This window comes from Blennius ocellaris (genome assembly GCF_963422515.1).
Source record: "Blennius ocellaris genome assembly, chromosome: 18".
Taxonomy (NCBI): domain Eukaryota; kingdom Metazoa; phylum Chordata; class Actinopteri; order Blenniiformes; family Blenniidae; genus Blennius; species Blennius ocellaris.
The window spans coordinates 18,810,754-18,834,623 of NC_137667.1; the positions used below are offsets into that span (position 1 = coordinate 18,810,754).

Sequence of the window (23,870 nt, forward strand, 5' to 3'; positions counted from 1 at the left end):
CGTGCGTGCGTGCGTGCGTGCGTGCGTGCGTGCGTGCGTGCGTGCGTGCGTGCGTGCGTGCGTGCGTGCGTGCGTGTGTGTGTCTTCCACCTCCACTTCCTCTTCATTGCAATCCTCAGTTGAACAAACATATTAGCGTTTTTATCCAAACAGCAATGTGGGAAGCCAAGTCAATGTTCAAAGGTGATTTTCTGTCAATACCAAAACATTGTTTGAAGTTACAATCTTTTTTTAATTGAATACCTTATTTAGTGTCCAAAGTGACCTTCAGGATCTGATTCTCAAACGAAATCAAAAGTGTTTAAAGGAACGTGGGTAACAGTAAGTGCTGGACAAACTGTGGAGTCGTGGGTGATCAAACGCACATATTTTGGGATTTCCAACACTTTTGGGCTGAAGTTAAAGGACGAGTAGAAAAGCTATTTAAAGTGAAATCTTACGTTTTTACTGGACACATTCCCGAATGATCTGCCCCACGATCAGAAATTTCTTATGATTCTTTCTTTTCCTTTTGTATTTTTTTCTTGAGGTAGTTCTATTCTTTTTTCCCCCTGGTTCTTTATTGCAAACATTTCTTTTATTGAGAGCTCGGGCCTAATATCAGGACTATTGTTATTGTTTGTATTTATGTTGATTGTTGGTACAAAAAGGGGTTCAGGGCCCAGTCAAAATTGATCTTTATCTGACAAACTGCCTCAAAAAATAAGCATGTGCCAAAACCAACCAACTTGGCATTTTTACATTTTTGCCAGGACAATAAAGTATCTTCCAGTTATGGTTTTACAATTTCTAGTGAACTCCAGGAGTGAACGTATACTTGAAATAGTTCTTTATTCATCTGATTACTTAATTTTACTCTCAACTACTTAAAACACTGAAAAATGCACAGAACATATCCCCCATCGTAGTTTGATAAAACTCAATGAAAAACATGCACATTGTTGGCGAGTTTGTTGGTTTAATTTGCAGCTTAAATCAGCCTGATGATGGCAAACAGAGTATAAAACTGCATGCGTCTCTTCACTGTTGTCTTTGCATGCGGTGGTGATTTCTGGGCTATGTGAAGCTAAAAGCGTGCCATTTGTCGCCAAACCCTCAGGAAACGGTGTCACCGGGAACCACCACCGCCATCCTGCGAGGCCTGCAGCCCGACACGCTCTACACCGTCTCCCTGGTGCCCGTCTACCCCGACGGAGACGGGAAGGTGTTGTCCGAGAACGGAAAGACGAGTAAGAGTCGACACGTGTATAGAGGTTAAGGGAACCCAAGAGAAGAACTGGCAGAGTTAATAAGGCTCTAAACTACATATCCCATATATTACTATACCATAATGACGATATACAGTTCTGTTAACCCGTTACTCAATATGTTTGACATCACCATCCATCCATCCATCCATTCAAGCCGGAGCACCCAGGAGAAAACTCAAACAGGAAGAACATGCAGTCTCTCCACAATTCCTACATTTTCTTTTGTCCTCCCATCAAACCAAACAAAAAAACCTCAATGAGGCCAGAATCATTTTTACAAGGTGGACCTGACAGACAGCATCCGACACAAAACAATACATTCCATACATTCCAGTTTCTTCTGGGGGAAGAGTAACTCACAAGCTAAAAGGCCTCCAAGGCCAGAGGTGAAGGGACTGTGTGTTAACCCTTACACCACCATGCAGCCTGAGGCAACCTGAAATCCATTGTAAATTCACTTAGTTATTGAAGATTGAAGACAGAGGAGAGAAGTTCTTGTGAGGAGTATGACTGCTGTGATTGTTGATTTAAACACGCCAGACAGAGTTACAGTAATCCAGACGGGGGCGGGATGAAAGCGTGGCAAGTCTCCGTGGAATCACACCGACCTTTGTTTGTGGATGTGGAGGAAACGGAGTCGGACAAGTTTGTTCACATGCAAAGAAAATGTTTGCCGCCGACTTGAAATTATGTCTCGTACTCGTGGTATAATGAACACGAACAGCAGGGGAAGCACGAAGCAGGCCAACTCAAACAATCGACAACACCTCGGTTTTTATGGCTTCATAACGAGCCTCGTCAAATCCCACGAGCTTACCCAGGATAAACATGATTAAACCATGACGCAACCACAACAGAACCAAGCCATTTATGTAAGTCCAGCAACGTTGAGTGAGAGCTGGGTGTTAGCGATGGCTCATGAATCGCAGGTCATAAAAATCATTACCACTCATCAGAAGCAGATGGGCGACAGGTGGAGTGAAGCTTTACATCCATAATGGAGGAAATGCGAAGTCGATTCTTTTCAAATCCGACAATCTGTGAAGGCTGTTGGCGGAGTAGATTGTTGTCATCGGTCCAAACGTGGAGGTGACGTAGACACTGACTGTTGGCCTCGTTCATACGACAGCGTCAATGAAACAATCGCATCTTCTTTGCGTTTTTGTATCAGAAAAAGTTCGCGTTTACACGCCAACATTTTAAAAATCAAGCAAGTTTCCATGGAAACAGCAGAAACGCTAGTCGTTCGCACTGTTGTTTGTGTTGCTAGTGAAACCACACACACACACATGCAGCAGAGAACAATAGGCTCTAAACGTGAGGTGATTCACGATACGTCATTAACACCCGTCACTCAGTGTTGCTGGACTTCCATTAAAGACTTCAGTCGTTGCATCATAGTTCAATTAAATGGTTGACTTTGCACATGTGCAGTAGCAGCATTTCAGAAAAAATTGCGTTTCCCAACATTGCAGTGTTTTTTTAAAACGTTCCATCTTTGAAGCGGCTTTCAAAAAGTGACTCCGAGCAGCGTTTTCCTGATGAACGGGAACCAAAGAGGGAACAAAAGTTTTTCCGTTTCTACTGGAAAACAAGGTGTAAATGGGGCCTTAGAGTTTGTCACTCGTCCGTGAGCTTGACTTGTGTCGTCCAGGGCCTCTGGGCGGAGTGAAGAACCTGCGGGTGACCGACCCCACCATGACCTCCCTGGCGGTCAACTGGGACACGGCCGACGGAGCGGTCCGCCTCTACAAGGTCTTCTACGTGCCCAAAGCGGGCGGACTGGAGCAGATGGTGAGACTTCCCCACTGGTCAGACTTCCCACGGCGATGCCGTAAAGGCAGACCGAGAGAAGATGCCTTCCTCACGTTCCGTCTTTGCTGAATAGGAGCAAGTACCTTCGAGCACCACAAGCATCATCCTCAGGAACCTGATGCCCGACACTCCGTACACGGTGGGGGTGTTGCCCGTTTACCCCGCCAGGGAAGGGAAGCGCCAGTCCGAAGATGGGAAGACATGTGAGTCCACGTTCGGACCACAACGAGATATACAGATCTCCCACAGAAATGAATTCCAACAGTGTTTCTTTTTGAAAACGTTTTCAGTGCCTTTGAGTGGCGTCGGCAACATGAGAGTGACCAATCCCACCATCACCACGCTCACCGTCAACTGGAACGCTGCTGACGGCAACGTGCAGGGATACAAAGTCATCTACTCACCTATCGACGGAGGCCTGGAGATCGTGGTGAGAGGCTCGATGGACGAATAACGCTAAGATGTAATGCGTTTGATTATGGGATGAGTAAAGCTCACTCATATTAAGGCTGCGTCCCATTTCTCCCCCTTAGCCCTTCGTCTTACCCCTACCCCTCTGAAATGCGCGTTCACAAGGGTCTGAGTGGTGTCCCATGTCACTACTGTGCAGAGGCGGAGGGGTGAGGGGAAGGGCTATTCACCCCTCTAAACGGAGTGTTTACAGATGCACACTTTAAACAGAGGGGTAGGAGGACATGGCGCCGAAGGACTCGCATTTCACATATATACGCTTCTAAAGTTCTATAAACCTGTTGTGTTTTATACTAGTAAGAACGGCAGTAGCGCTGCCGTATGGAGCTTCTGTGTGTATTTGTTTGGTAGAGACCGTGTTTATAACATTTTATTATTACACTGTAGAGTTCCAAAGTCTTCTAATATGGGTGTTTTGAAAACAGGGACCCCCGAGCAAACAATGCTCCGCTTTCACATGGTGAATGAGGAAGTATTTCTGAAGTCCAAATACAGCGCAAAAACTGAAGTAATCCATGTCTCCGTCTATTTCTTCGCCTTGATGTGGAAACAAAGCAGCCAAGCTGCTGCAACACGTTGAATTTGGGACGGCAGGACGATGCTCCTGCTGGAAAATCAACAAACATCCGTGGTTCAGCTCTGCTGATATAACAGCGCCATATTATGATGTCATAACTGTGAGACGGAGCGAGAGGGAGAGGGGGGTCCCAAATCTAAGGGCTGAAACTGCTTTTGCCCTCGTTTTGGAGGCGGAGGGGTAAAAATAGAATTGGGATTGGCCCCAAGTCTACTTGAAACTTAGGAAACTGGAGGTACATTAGTTTGACATGGATCGTGAACATCCACACACACTTTGAGGTTGCGAGGGGAACAACATTAAAGTCAATGCAAGTTTCAGGGAAGTGGAGTCAGATTTATTTGACTAATTTGGATTGAGTTGCTTTTAATCAGATTACAAGAAGTCGTTCTGCACATACTCAGTAGATTTTCCTCCAGAGTGGCTCATGACTCCTGGTGCTGATTCTCCCCGTTGGTCCATGTGAATGTCCATTACGCATTAGTATGTCAGACCAGTGTTAATGTTTAGATCCTACTGTTCTCGGCGTATGCATGTGTGTGTGTGGTTTCATTATGAAAACAAATAACAGCACCCACTACTGGCCCAAAATGAGAACGACATGGTTTTCAGCGTTTCTGCTGTTTCCACTTCATCATTTAATACACGCATTACCTCTGTGTGTGTAATAATGACAATAACTCGTAAAGTGCCTCTCCCGGTTGGGCCCGCACTTTGCAGAAAGTCTGGAAAGTTGCTGCAGAAACCAGTAAATACTCGCAGTCCATTCCTCACCTGTAAAATACAACATTGGGAGTAAATAACTGAGGCTGGAAAGAAACACGGTTTTGACGCCTTCGAGATCTTTCAGCAGAAGTTCGTTAAAAAGCCGTCAGACTTTGATCCTCCAGAAGAAACGAGACGATCAAAGGACTCAGCAGGGGTTTATTCCTCATGTCCTGCTTATTTTCACAAGCTAATCCCGCCGTGCGGCATCACTAATCCTCGTTTTAGCGCCATTGTTGCGCGGCTTCTTCGCTGGCTTCACGTTTCGGGGGAGTGCAGCCTGGACAGGAGTGTAAATCCTGCAAATCAGCGGCGGTGACAAAGTCCGCGCGGCAACGAGACGTTGAGTAACGGCTCTGAGGCCGTCTGACCGATGACGTGTCTTCTCCGGTCCGTCTGTTCACGAGCGGTCGGCTCCTGCCGATTATGCAACTCTCAAACCCGCCAATTAGTATGTCAGAGCAGATTTTTTTTTTTACGTGAGGTTTTCAAAAAAAAAAATTTTTTTACATGCTCTGCCAGAGGAATGTGGCTGCGCTGTTGCTGTGGTCTCACAGGCCGTCCACCAGTTAGACGAGAAACAGTGCACATCTTCAAGTGATGTCAAGAATCAACTGGTGAAATAGATTCAAGCAGATTTAAAAAAAAAAAAAAAAGCCACACCGACAAAATGTTGAAATGATTTCAAACAAGTCCCAAAAAAAAGGTTGGGATTCAAAACAGATTTGAAAGATTTGCCATTGAATTCAAAACGACCTCACATTTTCCATGAAATAGTAAAATCTCAACATCTGGTGTGACGTTGATGTTCTATTGGGAACAAAATATTGCATTTTTATTCAATTTGCATTCTTTTCATTGTATTTTTTTAATTACATATATCACAGTGTCCCAACTTTTTTGAGAAGCGTCCTGTAAATTATAGAGCAAGTGCCTCAATTTAAAATCAACAAGTTTAAAAGGCGCAGTTAAATTCATTCTATTATGACAGTGGAGGAGAACTAAACTCGTCAATTCAATACAGAGAAAAAGAATATGGAAGAAAGGGTCAAAAATGCAGTTGAAAAGAATAAATCAAGTTTGAAACTGTGTTAAAATGTTAACAATAACTTATCATTCACTAGACATGAGTAAGGGGAGTCAGCAAAATATTGGTGCTATAAAATCCACTTTTAAAATAATAATTGTTGTAGCTTTTATTGTTTTTTAAAGCCCTTTTGTGGATTTGTGGTGACCAGGGGTGTTTTCAGCCCTGTTTACACTTGAGTGGGCTGGACCTCTAAACTCGTATTATATTAACCTTTAAATTTCAAGTTAAAAGTTTTTCTTTGTTCTGGCGCAGATTGTTTGTGATGAAAAGACAAACATTTACTAGTGAAAATGACTACGATCTCAACATGAAGCCAATTCTAATGAAACCTTCTGGTGCGATAGACATTAAAATGTCCAAATACCTTCTATCGCTGTTGCATTATGGGTGTTTTTACAAACTTACCCACACAGCGCGGCTTCGAAGCTAATGCTAGTTTGCTAGCTTTCCTGACAGCGTAACCAATATCTCAGCTCAGGTCTGAGTGTCGTGTTTTCCTTGAATATTTCTCATTTACTTTGGGGTTTGGTCAGATTGGAGCTCTTGCGGGTTGGTTTTGGCCAAATGTTTGATACCCTTGATGTAGATTTAAAAAATATTTAGTGACCTAGAGAAAAAAAGCTCTTTGGCGACTTAAAGGTTGAAAACCTGGTTGTCTGGTTAGATATTTGTCGTCTTGGTACATCGTCAGAGTTTTGATCTTTCCTGCGTTGTTGTCCTTCGTTAGGAGGAGGTGTCGGAGAGCACCACGTCAACCGTCCTGCAGAAGCTGCTCCCTGACACGCGCTACAAGGTCATGGTGGTCCCCGTCTACGCAGAAGGAGACGGACCCAGTCTCTCCGACGTCGGGAAAACCCGTGAGTTTCTGATCTTGAGTGTCAAGAAGCTCTACAGCATCACTGTATTCTCGATGTGTCAATACCATGATTTAGCGATTGAGAACTCACGAAAAAGCGTAGCGAGAACAACCCGCAGCCTTTGTTGAGCCTGTATAAAGCCGCTTGTCGAACCTTCGAGAAAACCAGGAAGCAGTCGTATTCTTTGCGAGCAGCTTCCAGACCCAACGATCCCCCCGGTATCACGCCAGTAACTTCCTCCTCAGAAAGCAGCTGTGTGAGACTCGCCCCCCCCCCCCCCCCCCCGAGCTCTGACCGTCTCTGTTTTGTGTTTTTTCCCATTGCTCAGGGCCGCTGGGCTTTGTGAGGAACCTGCAGGTTACCGATCCCACCACCAGCAGCCTCAACGTGCGCTGGGAACCGCCGGAGGGGAACGTCCGGGAGTACATCGTGATCTGGGCGCCGACTGCCGGAGGAGAACCCGACAATGTAAGACCTCGCTGGTACCCGCCAGGACATGTTAACATCCTCACAGTTTCACGTTCAGGCGAAAGGCCAATTCATCCTCCATAAGGACAAGAAGATAGTTTGGCACTGCGGGGTCCTGACGAACAAAATGGCGTCATTCTCTTAGGCCTGCTCCCTCTGGACAGAGAAATGTATTTCTGAATACATTTGAAGTGAGAAATAAGCTAGCACGGTTGTAAAGTTAAAGCGCCGCTTCACAGATGTGTGGCCTGTTGTGAGGGGGTGTGGCCTGCTGTTAGGGGCGTGGCCTACTGTGAGGGGCGAGGCCTGCCAGTTCAACAGTTACTTCTCGAAGTATGAACTCCCCTGACGAAAAAAGCTTCTTTTTTTTTTTTTTGGGCAGCTGGCTGACGTCACAGCCAAACTTTCTTCTTGTTCTTATTGGTTCTTATGGGAGTCTGCAGGGGCCTTAACTGTTAATGAAAAAAACCAGTTTGCTTCGATGTCAGCTCAAGCTTAATTCACTAAAGTCTTATTTACTGGAGAAGTGTCTTATTAATCCTGAACTTACTTGGTTCTCTTGAAAGTAACACAACGTTTCACCCCAACCGGTCCGCAGAATGCCGCCACCTCTGAGTCTGGTTTCTGCAAAGATTTCTCCTTGTTGAGGGAGTTTTTCCTTTCCACAGTCGCAAACACACCTGCTTGCTCATGTGGATATGTTGGGCTTTTCTATTTTCTCTATAAAAGCAAATTGGAATGAAAAAAAAAAAAGAAAGAAAGAAAGAAAGTAACACAACGTAAATCTGTACGTAATGTCAGCATTAGCCTTAATCCATCGCAATTCAAATTAGCAGCCTGAACTAAACATTAAACAAACTTTAAGTGGAAAAAGCAGCAAATCTCTCTTAGATATACTCTTAAGTCTTAGATAGACTTTAACAGGTTTGCTCATTGTTGAAGCAACAAGTTAGCAGTTGCAATAAGGGAACTTTACTGAAAGCATGCTGATGTAAAATGATTCATATGTTGTAACAGAGTAAATGACTGAACTAATAAAAAAAAACAAGAGTGCATATACTAAAGCAGTGGCTTATAAAGCACAAAACAAAACAAGCTCAGTAATGTTTTGCTATGTTAACATTAGCACTGTACAAAGTTGTCATCGACTGTGAAGATAACTGCTACTATTGGAACTAAAATTGTGTCCACAAAACCCATGCTTTCCTAATTCACTTCAAACTAATTCCTGAAATACTCATTATCCCAATTTGGGTTAGATTAGCATTAGCATGGTTAGCTTAGCTTTACTGGCTTTATAAAAAAGAAATCTATAAAAGATGCCAAATGCATTTTGATAGTTAAGTGTTGACATTTTGTTGCTGCTTGTTTTTGTCTTTATTTTCTAAATCAGATTAATTCACAAAGCGCGAACATCCAGATTATAGAGCATCTTCCTTAAGTAACTATTTAATTTTTTCGAGTAAAGTTGGTCCACTACTTTGTAAAGGAATAGCAATAAACACTTGTTTTAGTAACTTCCACAATATGCATGAGCTGCTGTATTTTCCCTTAGGACCAGAGGCGGTGAGGAGAACTCACTGTTGCGGTTTCACACTTTTAATTTATCAAAGCACTTGAACTTGGAGCATTGAAAAGCTGATATATGGGCCCACATAGCATCGTAAACTCAAGCAGCCCTCACTGTGTTTCAGACCGATGAAGCTTTAAGCTCCTTCCAGAGTCAACCAAAGATCCTCTTTGTAAATTCTACTCTCCCACGCTTGGGATGGAGGAGCAGCGCTATCAGTGTCGTACTCCCTAATTTTAAAGAGAGAGATCTGTCAAGTCGGAGCAGCGACCGTGCAGAGCGAGCACTTTCAGCTCTGGCTCAGATCGCAGTTCAAGTGGAGACACGCCAGTGACATAAAATGATTTCCAGGGAAGCTACAGGCAAGGACATTTATTTTCTTATCCTGGATTAGTTGCAGTATCAAAATATGAAGGGGTAAATGAAGTTCAACGCATCTGTGAGGCAAGTTTGAGTATTTACTACGAAGCTGTGACAAAATCTGGAATGACTCCTTTTTTTTAAATAAAAAAAATGTAATCATGAATATCTATCTATCTATCTATCTATCTATCTATCTATCTATCTATCTATCTATCTATCTATCTATCTATCTATCAACATACATGCCTATATACATATTGTAAATAATCTATATAAATAAATACATGTTATTTTATGGAAATACAAAAACACAAAATAAATACATCTATTGCCAAAGTACACACAGCTATCTGGACGTACATACAACATGAAAAGGGGCAACAACAAATAAGACTTATTTAATCCTACCACTTCTCCAATGTTCTATAATCACAGTTTATAATCATTGTGCTTCCTAACTCATTTGCTGTTGAGATCATTTCACACGATTCAAAAAATGTTAAAAAATGAGCCGATTTGATCTGAAAGCAGGTGAAATCGTCTCACCATGTTGGCAGATTTTGGGAGACTCATAATTTAGATTAAATGGACAACAATAAATGTATATGTGGCCTGAAAGGAGCCACGCTGAGCGTGTCCCAGGAGGGCTTTAAAGTGGTCGCCCTCTGCTGAAATCCATCCTCATCCTTGAGCTCTCATCAGCTCCTGATCCACACAGAGGCGGTTTCCAACTCGATCCAAGAAAACTGGGCTCACGACACGCTAAACTGTAACATCGCTCAGTCTGACAGTCGCTCTGCCAAATTCCCCCCACGTCTTCTCTTCTGGGATTTCTTCTCGTACTTCTTCAAATCTGCAGGAGTTCACCGGGTTCAGAGTTGTTTCTCTTCTTCCCGATCAGGATCAGGTGTCCGGGACCACCACGTCCACCGTCCTGAAGAACCTGGACCCGGACACCGACTACACCGTCACCGTGGTGCCCGTCTACCACGAGATGGAGGGGAAGCCACAGTCCGAGAAAGGGAGGACGAGTGAGTCCACTGCTTGATTTGTAGTCCGAAGCTTGAAGCGAAGGAGTGATTTCACTCAAACGTGTTCTTATTTATATGGAAAAATAAAAGAGTAGCATAAAACTCTTTATTGCCCTCGTGGGCCCCATTCTGAATAAAGACACAAAAACATATGACTCAGACTGTCAGAGTACCATAAAGAATCGAAACACCAGTTTGAAAAAAAATAACCAAAACAAAAGAATAAAAAGGAAAAGAAAAGAAAAAATATCTAGAACATGTGTCATTAATGCCCTGCAAAACACATACTGGACATTGATGTTGCTGCATTAACATCTGGTAAGCCCATAATAACTAACAATTCTAAGTTCCCTCCGAAATTGATTGACTTGATTAAAAAACAAAACCAAATTTTATAATTTAAGCATGGAAGAGACATTAGTGTAGATTTTTCATCAAAGCCAGAACTGAATATTTCACAATCATCTTTATATCCACTGAAAGTACTGTTCTATACTGAGTTAAACCAAGTTTAAAGTGAACTGGTGACAATCAAATCTGAGTCACCGTGAAGACAAAGTATCAGTCTACTGGGTTAAAAATCTATCTGAATACCTGCTAACGATCTCTTTAACTAGCTACCTATGTACCTACTGACTAACCCAGCTATCTTATGATTTGCCCACCTACCAACATACAAACAAAGACACCTATCTCAGTATCTAATGCCTACCCACCTCCCTACCTACCTACCTATTGACCGACCGACCAACTAACCTACCTTCCTATATACCTTTCTACCTACCTACCTACCTCTCAACTTGTCTATTTATCCATCTACCAAACTAATCCTTATCTTCTTAAACTTTACCCTCCTACCTGCCTATATAGTTATCCAACTCAATTTCTAATCCCGATTGACTGGCTGACCAACCCGCTTGCCACCATTTATAATATACTTCGCAGCACCTAGCATCTCATTAGCAAGCTAGTAGCTACCTATTCACCTACTGACCAACCTAGTGTCTATCTTACCATTTGGCTGCATACTAACACCAATACTTATCTCGATTTCTGATCCCTACCTTCCTACCCACCCACCTCTCAGCTGTCTACCCGTCTACCTACAACCATTCATCTCTACCAGCTCAGCCACCTTACTACCTACCTCTTCACCTGCCTAATGATCTACTAGAACAAGCTAAACCTTCTGTGCATGGACATACTTGACTACAAAATGCACCTCACCACGTTTTCTGAAAATGTCTTGATGAGCAGAAATACAAAATAAACTGTTGGTTGTGGTTGTTTTGATGTCTACCCTTCTTCACTCTAAAGATCAGGCACAAAACGTCCAGTTTAATTATTAATCATTCAGGGAATAATGAAGATCTCCTCTACATCGTCCTCAGATCCTTTGGGTGGCGTGAAGAACTTGCGGGTCACTGACCCGACCTTCAGCACCCTGACGGCGCGCTGGGATCCGGCAGTGGGCAACGTGCGGAGTTACAAGGTCTTTTACACTTCTGAGCCAGGAGGAGAAGAACAAGTGGTAAGAATCGCTTCACTGTGACCCTTTCAAACGGTCCTTTAATGTCAGTTATGGCGACATTGCCAGAGTGTTGATGGGGATTTTGCCACTCTGCTGGACAGGAGGAGGTAACGGGCGGCACCACCACAACCACCCTGAGGAACCTAGAATCCGACACGCCCTACAACGTGGCCGTTGTTCCCATCTACCCTGACGTGGAAGGCATCAGGCAGGCCGAGAAGGGAAGGACAAGTGAGTGAATCTGTTCCCGTTTAGAAGGATGAGACCCACATTCCTGCTGGCTTGTGGTGGTGTATTGTTCCACACAGGGTCAAATAATCAAACCTCGGAATAATCTTCAGACACTGCGTTGGACTGTTTGTATCTGATGGGAGTTCAGCGCAAAAGAATGTATCCCAGAGTCAAAATCTGCTCCGAACGCCGTCCATCTGTTGCATCCCTGCTGGATCCACACAGCAATTCTTACACAATGAAGTCCAGCTCCAGGCTGATGAAGGGTTTTAGATGTTACAAGACCTCTAAAAGGAGAGCTCAGGTCTGTCAAGGTTGCTCTATAAATTGTGGCTATTTTGGAAACAAAAACAACTCATACACTACATACGTCAGTAACATGAACACAAGCTCACGTGAATAGAGATTTACGATGCAACTAAAAATGGAAAAAAAGATGAAAAGCTTGTGAAAATGACTTCTTTTTTTTAAGAAGAGGTCAAAGAGTTGAGCTCAAACTTTAAGATCAAAAGTTTAAATGTTGAGAATATAGCATCAAATGGTCAGAAATAAGACAAAATATTCACGGTGGGATCAAAACAAAGATTGATAATGACGTTGAAAATGCTCCAGGTTCAGAATTTCAAGTGAAAGTTAGAGACGAGACAGAAGAACGACATGAAAATGGAAAGAAAACAAGAATATGGGTTGAATCGAAATGTGAACGAAGCCAAAATATGAACAGCAGAGCTCAAGCTTTAGTGATTATGTTAGTGTTGACAGTCCAGTGACTTCAACCGTAAAGTCCGTAACGACCAGTGTCGCGTCACAGATGTCTCCAGGAGATGCCAATAAAGAGTTTGGATGAGATAAGAGTAAACACGTCTCTGTTGCAACATCAATCATGTCCAGAGAGAGACAGTAGCTCCAATTGTCTGATTTAACACAGCTGTCTATGTCTGAACAGGCAAAACCGCTGAGTCACTGTTAATCACAGGCTGCAAGTTGCCATGGAGAGGAAAATAACAGCAGAAGACGGAGAGATAAGAGTGGCCCAGTGACGTGAAGAGGACAGCAGATCACGAAGGAAGGGCTCAAACAGCAATGAATAATTAGAAATGAAAGGATGTGGAGGAAAACGGTTTGACCGAGAAATCAGGCCCGTCAGTCCTGAAGATCCTCTGATGTTTGTCAAGTCTCTGTGATGTGGTTTGTTGGCGGGTCGAGCTGAGAAAGACGCCCCTCAGTTCTGGTTTCCACTGAAAAACCCACTCGTCAAAATGAATGTCAGTCAACGAGAGGGCTGACGTGACAATCACTCTGACCTAAACGACACAAAAATGCCTTTGTGAGTACATGAAGGCCTTTTTGCACTAAATTTTCAAGTGAAAACAGCAAACATCTGATGTGTTTTGGCTATTTGTTGACATGACGACGTCGTTTAGAGTCACTGTAAATAGAACGTTACCGAAACTCTACAGTACTGTGCTTTTCTAATAAATTCTACTTTTACCAACAATTACAACACCATCATCTGCATATAATAGTGGCCTGAAATGGAAATGTTCGTAAAACAAAAATGTAAAAACCGGACCTCATAGCATTTGACTGGAAGACATTTGAACCCTTCTTCAGTCAATTGATCATATCTGCTAACTTTGTTTTCTTCCAAGATAGCAATGGTGAGTTAATGACAATCACAGGAGGCGATTACTTTGAACCTGCGTAAAACTTTTTTAACATCGAACATCAAATGCAAAGAACTGTGATGTCATATTCAGTCATAATACCCGTAAAATAATTTTTAACAGTTTCAGCTTTCAGAAATGAAAGTAGAACATTTTAAAACAGTGTGAAATCTAATGAAAATATACATTTTGTGCAAACTATTGAGGATATGATATGAAAACATGGACGCAACAGGAACCAGTCCAAAGAGTTTCGTCACATTTGGGACACTTTATGTTGGACTTTTCTCGTTTTCATACAAGCCGTGCGACGAATCGTTAATGAGAGTCGTTCCCGAACAACCCCACGCTTTCGTATGGTGTCCGTGGGACTCGTTGCCTTTCATTTCAACGCACACTTACCAAAATGCTGGCCGAGCATTCTTCAAATAGTTGTTGTTGTTTGCTGCATTATTTCCAACCACGCAGGGGAAACGATGCAGTCATTCCATGTTTGGAGTGCTTTGGACGTCTCTCTGATGATGCATTGGAGAAACCCCGAAGAGAGCATGTTTTATTGCAGCCATAAAAGATCCATTATTCCCTTTTTTCATGCTATTGTTTACGAGATTTATTTATTTGCTGGAACTCTGTTTTAGTTTGAGCTTCTCTTTTATTTCTACTCGGCCCACAATAGAGGATTTCTGGACTGACTGGAAACAACAGTTGCGTTAAAGTGCCTGTAATCTGCAGCATCTCTTGTTTTTCATACGGCTTCACCTCGTTGGAGTTTTAGCATTGCACCTTGTAGCCGTATCCACATTTCAAGCCCCGTTAATGCCGCGTTCGTCACTCTCGCTTACCACACAACAACAGGAGAAATGGAGCATGGACCGGCAAAGTAACGGGATGACAGTTTAAATCCCCACAAGACCTCTTGAATGCGCGGTTCTCTTAGAAGCTTAATAGGTCGTGAATCGCAGCCCGTGAAAACAGAATCCTTTGTTTGGACGGGAGCGTCTTCTCCACAGAGCCGGCTGATCCCAACCGGCTCAACTCTCTCTGTCGGTCAGTCATTGAGAGCCGGCGATCGCTCCGCTGTGGAAAAGATGATGACGTGTTGCTAACGGACCAGGTATCGGGCAACACGGTGCCACGGGGAGAAAGCATTTTAAAGCTCCGTCAAAATCAAAACAGCTGAGAACTTCAGTAATTGTAGCTTTCTAATTTTTTTTTTTTCATGATGGTGCCAGAAGGGAATTAATTACAATTCATAACATGTTTTTTGTAAGTCTGTATTTCTTCTTTTGCACCGAAACGGCGGCTCATCCACTTTCAATACCTTCGCCATTCCACCGTCACATGATATCACCCAGTGTGAGTCTGAACACCAACATCCCCAACCACCAAGAGAACTTCAAGATGGTGAACCTGATCATCTTTCCACCAGCTGCCTCGTCGCCGGGCGCTGTTTTTACGTGCACTCTTTCCAAAGTGGTGGCTTTTAAATGCTGTTTTCCCCTCAAAAAAACCCCAAAACAAAAGCGGAGTTTAGACGGGCGAGGTTCACCCACTGGCTGCCTGAGACAAAACCACGTGAAGGGTAGTCCTCCGGCACAGACGGTGAGGAGAAGACGGCTCGCGTTTGAATGTTTGCGGCTCGACCAACACATCTGGACACCCCTGGAGCGCCCTGCCGGATAAAACAAATGCCGATGAGTGTTTGCAGCAGCTATTCAAATGTTATCTTCTCAGAAGAATCTCTCTGAAAGCGAGAAACGGTTCAACCGGGGTTGTTTTTTTTTGGAGCTCGGCAGACAGTTTCAGAAAGGTTTGATTGACAGCCTCTTTGACGTTGAGACATCTGGTCCGTGCTGGCGAGTGGAACCCCCCCCCCTGCCCGCTCGCTCCGTGTAACCCTGCGGGGTAAAGCAAACAGCAGGGGCAGCTTTCAGGCTGTGACGGGCGTCTCCGTTTCTTTCAGGGCCTCTGGGAGGAGTGAAGAATCTCCAGGTGACCGACCCCACCGTCAACTCGCTGAGGGTGCGCTGGGAGCCGGCCGAGGGCGACGTCAGGCAGTACCAAATCATCTACGTCCCCGCCGGCGGCGGCTCGGAGAGCACGGTCAGTCTGCACCGTGGTTTATATCGCTGCTTCATTCCACAGGTCACACACCACGGCCCTGTCTCTGGATCAGAGGAAGTAAGATACAAAAAGATTCTTCATTCAAACCTCCTGGTATTTCTATAATTTGACAACCTGGGTGCAAATTTCCCAGCTTTTAACTACTTTAAATAGCTCTGAAAAGGTTGTGTAGTTTCTTTGAAATGACACTAAAAAGGAAATTATTCAGTGTTTGCACTGCACGAAAACAAAAACGTCACATTTATTGCAAATGTAAGTCTTCGTGCTATATTTGGGGAAATACCATTATAAAGTAGGAATTATTTAATGTTCTAACTAATGTTTATGTTATTTTTTTTCATTGAAGTTCATGTGACTCTCAAATTAGCAACAATGCGGGTGTGAGACTCAAATTGATTAGATTTGGTTCCATTGTAAATTGGTTTATGTGTTTAAAAAAAAAAGGCAGCTTTAGCTTGACTTTTGAAGCGTCTTCTTCTAAAAATCAATGTTTTTTTTGAAATTTTTACAATGTACTTGTTGGTTTGGCCGGATTGGAGCCACTTGGGGGGCCGCTTTAGGCCCCCGGGCCTTATGTTTGACGCCTCTGCTCTGGACACCACTTCCAAGTTTCAGCTACTGACCTCTCGGCCTTTCACAGACTTCGGTGTCCGGGATGACGACCAACACCGTGCTGCGAGAGCTGCGTCCCGACACCGAGTACAAAGTGACGGTCGTGCCCATTTATAGCGACACGGAGGGGAAACGCATTTCGGAGAACGGAAAGACGAGTGAGTGTGACCCCCAACAGTTCCCAAACAGATGAAAGTAATTTGATGATGGCGCCACTTCAAAGAGGCTGGGTAATCACATAGGAGTATTTTCAGGTTAGCAGATGTCACTTTTCCTGTGACTGACACCCGACAAACTGAAGCTGTGAAGTTGTGACGGGGGTCAAAACAAACGTTCAGGCGGGATTTATAGCCGCTGGCGTGACCTGACTCAGCCCCTGTAACTCACACAGGAAGCTGACAATGGTGCGACGTCTTGTGTGTTTCGCAGAGGCTCTGGGCGGCGTGAAGAACCTCCAGGTCAGCGATCCCACCACCAGCTCCCTCAAGGTGCGCTGGGAGCCGGCGGAGGGCAACGTCCGACAGTACCGCCTCTTCTACGTGCCGGCGTCTGGAGGCGCCGAGGACATGGTAGGATGTCACGCCCCACTCATTGACGCCCTGTTTTAGCTTTAAGGTGGGAAGTTGTGCAAGTCGCAACACAGACGCAGGAGGGAAGGTGCTCGAAGTTCTGCTCAGAAGTATTCAGGGCATTCACGCCGGCTCCGTTTAGCGGAGAAAATAGATGCTTTATAAGTCAGTTCCAATGATTTAAGTTGTACATGACATTATATAAGTGAGACTTGACCATGTCATGGCACTTTTTCAGAGAAAAACCCAACAATTCCAGGAGTGTGGATGAAGGAAAATCCGTTTATTAGGAAGAACGATGGAGACTTTTGCTGGACAAGCTAGAATTAGACCAGCATTGTGAAAAGCATTTTGGTTCAGGGGCCACATGCTGCCCAATTCCACCGTGAGTGGGCCAAACTGTTCCATAATAACCTTTGAATTCCTTTGCAAAGCTAAACAGTTCCTATGGACCATGACTAAATGACGACAACAAGTCACACCCTGACCCGTCTGCTGTGTTTGTGTATGTGGTGTTCAGGAGCAGGTATCGGGCGGCACGACCAACACGGTCCTGAGGAACCTGCTGTCCGACACTCCGTACACTGTGACCGTGGTTCCCGTTTACCCCGAAGGAGAAGGTCTGCGCCAGTCTGACAACGGGAAGACACGTAAGTCTCCGACGTGAGACAAGAGCCCAGAGACACTGAACCAGGCAGCGAGGTTAAAGCGGCGTTTTTCGCGACGTAAACACAGAAAACCTTCGTAGAGTTGTGGGCGTCCACCAGATGCTGAAAATACAACTTTTTAGAGACACGGCTCCCAAGGTGGAACTTTTCGAGAACACTCCGACTCTGTCTCCATCTCCATGGAAACGGGGGGGGGAGGAAACACAACTTTTCTGAAGTTCTGTGGCCTCCTTGTTTTAAGCTCTTAAACTGTTTCACCATGGCAACCTGTTTTTTATGAATTGCAAAAAAAGTTCACCAGGTTTACCAAGCAAAGTAAACTGCTCAGATTTGTATCTTAATAGCTGCTGCTAACAGTTGAGATCAGGTCTGTCCAGCTTCCCTCCAGCCAGACTTTTGCCCCCCCCTAGCAGCTGGGTCAAAGGTTAAAGGTCAAGGTGCGACTGCCAGAGGAAGTGACATTAGTGGAGGTAAAAGAAATCCAATGACCTGGCTTTGTCCCCATAGCAACGCCACAGCAACATGCTGCATTTGTTTGCTTCTGCTGCTTTCTGCTTTATTTTTCAAACTTTGACATCTTTATCGAGAGACGCGACTGCCGGTTGCGGCCATACTGTAATCCGCGGCGTCATTCAGAACCAGTAAATCACCTTTAAAGAGCCCCCTCGGGTCGAGGACGGGAGCTGCCGTCAGAGTGATTGATCGCGGCGGATGAAACGAAGATAAGTCAGAGAAGCGAGGAGTGCGGGCGCAGGCCTGGAGGACTGCTGAGCGTCCTCGTCTCTGTGGTCGTGAGCCCAGACGGCAGCGGAAAGTGTTTCCGTAACTGGAAAATAAAAGAAGACGCCTAAACTGAAGCGGCACTTTTCATGTCTTGTTCGGATCGTCTTTCTGCCGCGAGAACCTGAAGACGTGTTAGTTAAACACTGATTCTCTCACTCTTAATGTTTTTTTTTGTGTTTAAATTATGTGGTTTTTCCTCCCGCCGTCGCCCTCTGCGGTCGGATTATTGTGGTCGTTCGTCACACAGCTGTTATTTTAGTTTAGAGATACACTGCAAAACTCAGACAAATCATATTCCTCTTCTCCATTCTACATCTTGTTTTTTCAATCGGTAACGTGTGTTTTTAAAAAAAATATTTTTAACTTTACAAGTGTTGGGCTCCACAGACAGTAAAATATGAGACAGTTTCCAGCTGATCATTCTTACGTAAGCTTGGTCTAAAACACACAAAACGTGTACGTGTTGGGGTGTTATCTTTAGTAAATCACCTGCAAAACACACAAAAACTGGAGGTGCGAGTCAGCACTTTTGCAGGATCTTAGTAAATCAGGGCTCGAGTCTTCCGCTAAAGCTTCATTTATAATTTTAGTTGGCCTCTATTAACAGTGACGACAATTGAATTAGCAAATACTGGTGTAAACTCTGTATTTGTAATATAAAGAGAAATTCATCAGACAAAGGATTTTTCTAAGAGGCTATTGTGGCTTTAGTTTTTTGAACGTTCCACTAGAGTGGCTCTAGTATTTGTTTAAACAACATTAGTTTTGGTCTGAGTCTTCAACAATCAAACCACAGAGGCTTTTAGTGCTCTGTGGAACCATCCAAACACAAGATGAACGACACGACAGGAAGAAAAACTTTTGCTGCTTTGATTATTGACATCGCAGAGACACCGAAATGCAAATTTTTATGAAAACGTCTCCCGGGGTGGAACTTTTTGAAAATGCTCCGTCTCTGTTGCAAGCGGGGAAAATGGTACTTTTCTGAAACGTTTGAACCAGAGCTGTCGTAAATTGTTCTGCACGTGCTCAGTAGACGGACAATAAGAACAATGTTCGCCTCCAGAGTGTAAAAGCAAAACTTTTTTGAAACAAAAATGCAAAAACGCCGTGGTGTAAATGGGACACTCTTACAGAGGCTCTCCGTATCTCCTGCGTCTACCTTTCCTTTTATTGGGTAAAAGCTGCAGGTAGCAGGCCTCGATGCACACCTGCTTTGGTTTAAAAGAGAAGTTAAAGGCTTTTGCATAAACCCAAATTTGAGCGACTTCCCTCAACGGCCGCTCAGAGAAGAGGCTGTAAAAAGACTTTACATGCAGGAGGAGAGCCTTTCTGCACTTTGACTGCGAAGCATGAACTTGTGAAGAGGTGAAGTTGGACATGTAGTCATTTGGAAAGCTTTAGTACTCATATTTTAACTGAAGTTGGAACAAAGTAATAAGAGAGACCCGCTTTAGAAGCTCAACAGATGTAATTGTGATTTTATTAAATTTTTTTCCAGGGGGGCTATAAAAAACACTGAACACTCAAAGCTGCGAACAATATAGATCATATGTATAAGACCAGGGGCGTCAAACACATTGCAGTGAAGAGGCCACATTGGCTAAGCCCCGCCCCCTGAGTGCAAACAAACCAAGCATTTGAGCTGATGGTGTTTTCTTTTGCATCTGATGTTTTCTTGGCTATTTAAGTAATTTAAGATGGAAAAATGATCAAACAATGTGCCTGGGGCACATGTAGCAGTGATACGCTTGCCTGAGTTAGCAACAGTAAGGGGGCGGGGCTTCGCCAAAAGTCAATTCCATCTTAAGTGGGCTGGGCCAGTGAAATAGTGCCCATAATAACCTGCAAATCTAAACTCACCCCTGTACTAGATGCACAATTTCAACACGAAAATCTTATTTTTAGTCAAGACAAAACAAAAATGAAGAAATTCTGCTGTGGAAAAAAAAAAAAAAGCCTTGATAGTTTAAATTCAAAGGTCATTACTGAGGAATTTTACAGGTCCGGCCACATCAAGACGAAATGTTGACTCCTGAACTGAAATGATTTAAAGTGTAAAAAAATCCCTGTGATCTTTCGCTCCGCGCGGCTCTTCGTGTACTTTCATTTTCAGGAATGTAATCACTTGTGTTTGTAAATCTGTCAGTTGTTGGCACTCGGACGGCGCCCCGGGGTCTTTAATGTGTTTTGTTGCTAAGCGAGGAAAAGTGAACACTCCCTCCCGCCCGGCTCCACGCTCCCCTCACCTCTCTGGCCTCGTCCTTGTGTGTTGCAGTGCCGCGGACGCCACCCAGGAACATCCAGGTGTACAACCCCACCCCCAACAGCCTGAACGTCCGCTGGGAGCCCGCCTCGGGCCAGGTTCAGCAGTATCGGGTGGCTTATTCCTCCCTGTCCGGGAACAGACCTTCAGGCTCGGTGAGTTCACCCCCTTCAGACTGTTAAAGCACAAACTGTCATTAGCGGCGGGGACCGGCCCCCCCCCCAGGGCAAGAGGGGGAGGGGAGGGGGGGGGGGGGGGGGGAGGGGTCGCCTCACTCCAACATCACTCCGCCAACGTCTGCTCTCGTAAGGATGAGAGAAAAATAAACTCTGGTATGCCATTCTGCTCTTAAAACGATTATTAAAAGCTGCCTGCTGGTGAGGTTCAGGTAATCATTTTTTTCCGAAGCGCATCGGTTTGAGCGAAGGTGGCGGGTCAGAACTTGCAGGTCGTCACGAGCATCCAGGGAGTGTTTCGCATGAGTGTAAAGACATAAGCTGGAGAAAAAAAAATACCAGTGATTATCTCATCAAAGGCTTGATCCAAAAGTAAAGACACCTCTACCACAGCTGACTACTCTTCTTATCAAGTCATCATATTTTAATTTGAGCTTTTATCACCTTTAGAATATAGAAAATATATACATCGGTTCTGATCTCCTTGAGATTACCATATTTTCAGGAGTATGAATTCCCACCTGCATAAAACTGCGTAAAAGCGTTTTCCGCGCCAAACAATTATTTTGAAAATTCTTCCAAGGTGGAACCTTTCGAAAATGCTTCAATTCCGTCGTTGTGGAAATTCATGAAAACTCAACTTTTCCGAAAAGCCCCATCTCCATGGAAACGAGGAGGGGGGGGGGGGGGGTGCAACTTATTGAAAAGCCTCTGACTCTGTCTCTGATTTGAACTGTTAGTTTTGCGAAAGCACAATTTTCCGAAAATGCTCCGGCTTCATAGAAATGGGAGAAAACCAACTTTTCGAAAATGCTGTGTCTCCAGGGAAATGGGGGGGAAACGCATTTTAACGCATGTTGCTCTCTGCACACAAATGTGTCTGATTTCACTCCAAAAACAATGGCATGTTCACTGCATTGTTTTCAGCATTTCTGCCGTTTCCATGTAAGCGGACATCGTTTTCAAAACGGTACCGTGCATACACGATACTTTTCCGAAACAAAAACACAACGGTGCAGTTTCACTTGGAACACTGTCATGTAGACGGGGCTTCAGTCGCATCGGCCAAAAGAAATAAATCATGAAGAAGAACAAACGTATTTACGTAAATCGCATTTATTTTTCCGTGCTTAGATGTAAGTGTACCGTCGACAAGCTGTGACAGGTGTTTCCTTTGTGTTGGTGATGCGCAGATGTTCGCACAGCATTATCCATCACATTGATGGTCTCACATGAACGTGGTGACATCAGGGTTTAATTCGTCTCCGTCGGCACTGATTTCATGGACGGGTGCCCATGTTTGAACCTCGGGGTGAGAAAACGGGGCTTTACTTCCCTCATAAAACCACTGAAATCTGTGACGGGAGTTTGGAAGGACAAACACGCCGGACACATCTGCGCTTGACATCAGTCTAAACTCCTACGGTTGACGTTTCCGGGCTGTTCGGCCATAATGTAACAAGGCTGTTCTGTTATGAAACTCTTCTTTGATCGTGCTCATCAAGCTTACAGTGTTGTACACACTAATATCCCGCATAATCACCCAACTGAGTGGTTTATTAGTCTTGCATTGGCCTGTTTCGTTGACTAGTTACACATTTGAACTGTTTATTTTCATTAATTTGGGTTTGGGGGGGGGGGGGGGGGGGGTTGGTTTGCAAAGACAAACAAAGACGAGGTGAGAAGTGCAAATGTTCACCAGTTGTTAGGATAATTACAATGAATATGGCTGTATTCTACATTCCCGATTCATTAAGTCAAGTGTCCGTTTGCTCATAATTTCTGCGAGCTCCTTGAAGACTGAAGTCCAGGAGTGAAAGGAGAAACCTTTATGGCCAATAGATTTGCCTCAAACAATGAGGTCCATCTCGGCCCTCCAGGAAATGACCGCATGACTCAGCCTTCAGTTGAACATAATTCATTGTGTTTGAGAAGGACGGCAGCCAATCCAGCGGTCTCATTGTTCGGGTTTACTGCTGGGATTGAACCCCAGGCCAGCAGTAGGCGTATACGCACTCCCCATTGTGGGATCTCGGCCTCGACGTCAGCGCGGAGCCCATTTCATGCTCCGACGTGCCAACGCTTAGGGGGTTTTAAACTCTTTCAGCTTTTTGCTTTTTAACCCCCCCAAAAAAAAACAAAGCGTTGGGATGAGGGTGCACTCCAGCAGATACATTTCTCATGATGTAAGTGTACGGATCGTTCACGGGGACCATGAGCAGGATTTTAAAACACCCGTGAAAACCTCGGTGTCAGAAGACGGCCTGTAGTGGTTGAGCGTGGTGACGGGCACCGCGCCGCTCAGGAGAAAGTGTTTATCCCTGGATCTGTTGGTCCACTCACTAAACAAATAATGTGTTTGGCATATAACCGCCAGACCTTTGTTAGTGTTTGAGGGAAGCTTTGGCAGCTGGATGGCGAAGGACGTAACTGGATGTGGGATGAGCAGTGAACTGACTTTCCAACAGAACCGCTGCCAGATGTTTTGCGTAACGTTTGAGTAGAGGCATAGCGTGGTCCTCTGCGGATACAACGATGATTATGTGGTTTCTCTTTTTCTTCCTCTTCCAACATTTATTTAAAAAAAAAAAAAAAAAAGGTCCTGGTACCGGGAAGTGTCACCAATGCCTTCCTGGACAACCTGGTCCCGGATACGCCATACTCCGTCAGCGTGTCGGCCTTGTATGCCGACGCTGAGGGACCGACAATCAACAGCAACGGCAAAACATGTAAGCACAACATCAACTACCACCACATGTTAGCAAGAGAGAGAGAAAAATCGACAGCAGGTTGTTCAGACGGCAGGAAACTCTTAGAAGCTCTTAGAAAAGATCAGCTAACATTTATTGAATGCTGCTAATGCTAATCACAGGTACTGTGGATACGAGCTAATGCTCATGTTCCTCATGTCCGTCATATTGCTGTCAACATGATGGAGTTGGCTCAGGATTAATGAGAATGATCTCTTTCAGGATTCAGTGGTTTT

The 23,870-nt window shown here is 44.4% G+C and overlaps 1 protein-coding gene across 1 annotated transcript in view; it reads left to right on the top strand.

The window, feature by feature from the left end:
- The window catches only part of col12a1b (collagen, type XII, alpha 1b), a 132,048-nt gene that overhangs the window by 66,860 nt on the left and 41,318 nt on the right, over positions 1–23,870 (top strand). Inside the window, 15 exon segments of the mRNA XM_080513816.1 lie at positions 1,100–1,229; positions 2,905–3,044; positions 3,139–3,268; positions 3,356–3,495; positions 6,696–6,825; positions 7,154–7,293; positions 10,128–10,257; positions 11,649–11,788; positions 11,890–12,019; positions 15,650–15,789; positions 16,451–16,580; positions 16,852–16,991; positions 17,512–17,641; positions 20,721–20,863; positions 23,484–23,613. Of these exon segments, the coding sequence (XP_080369942.1) occupies positions 1,100–1,229; positions 2,905–3,044; positions 3,139–3,268; positions 3,356–3,495; positions 6,696–6,825; positions 7,154–7,293; positions 10,128–10,257; positions 11,649–11,788; positions 11,890–12,019; positions 15,650–15,789; positions 16,451–16,580; positions 16,852–16,991; positions 17,512–17,641; positions 20,721–20,863; positions 23,484–23,613 (2,023 nt within the window).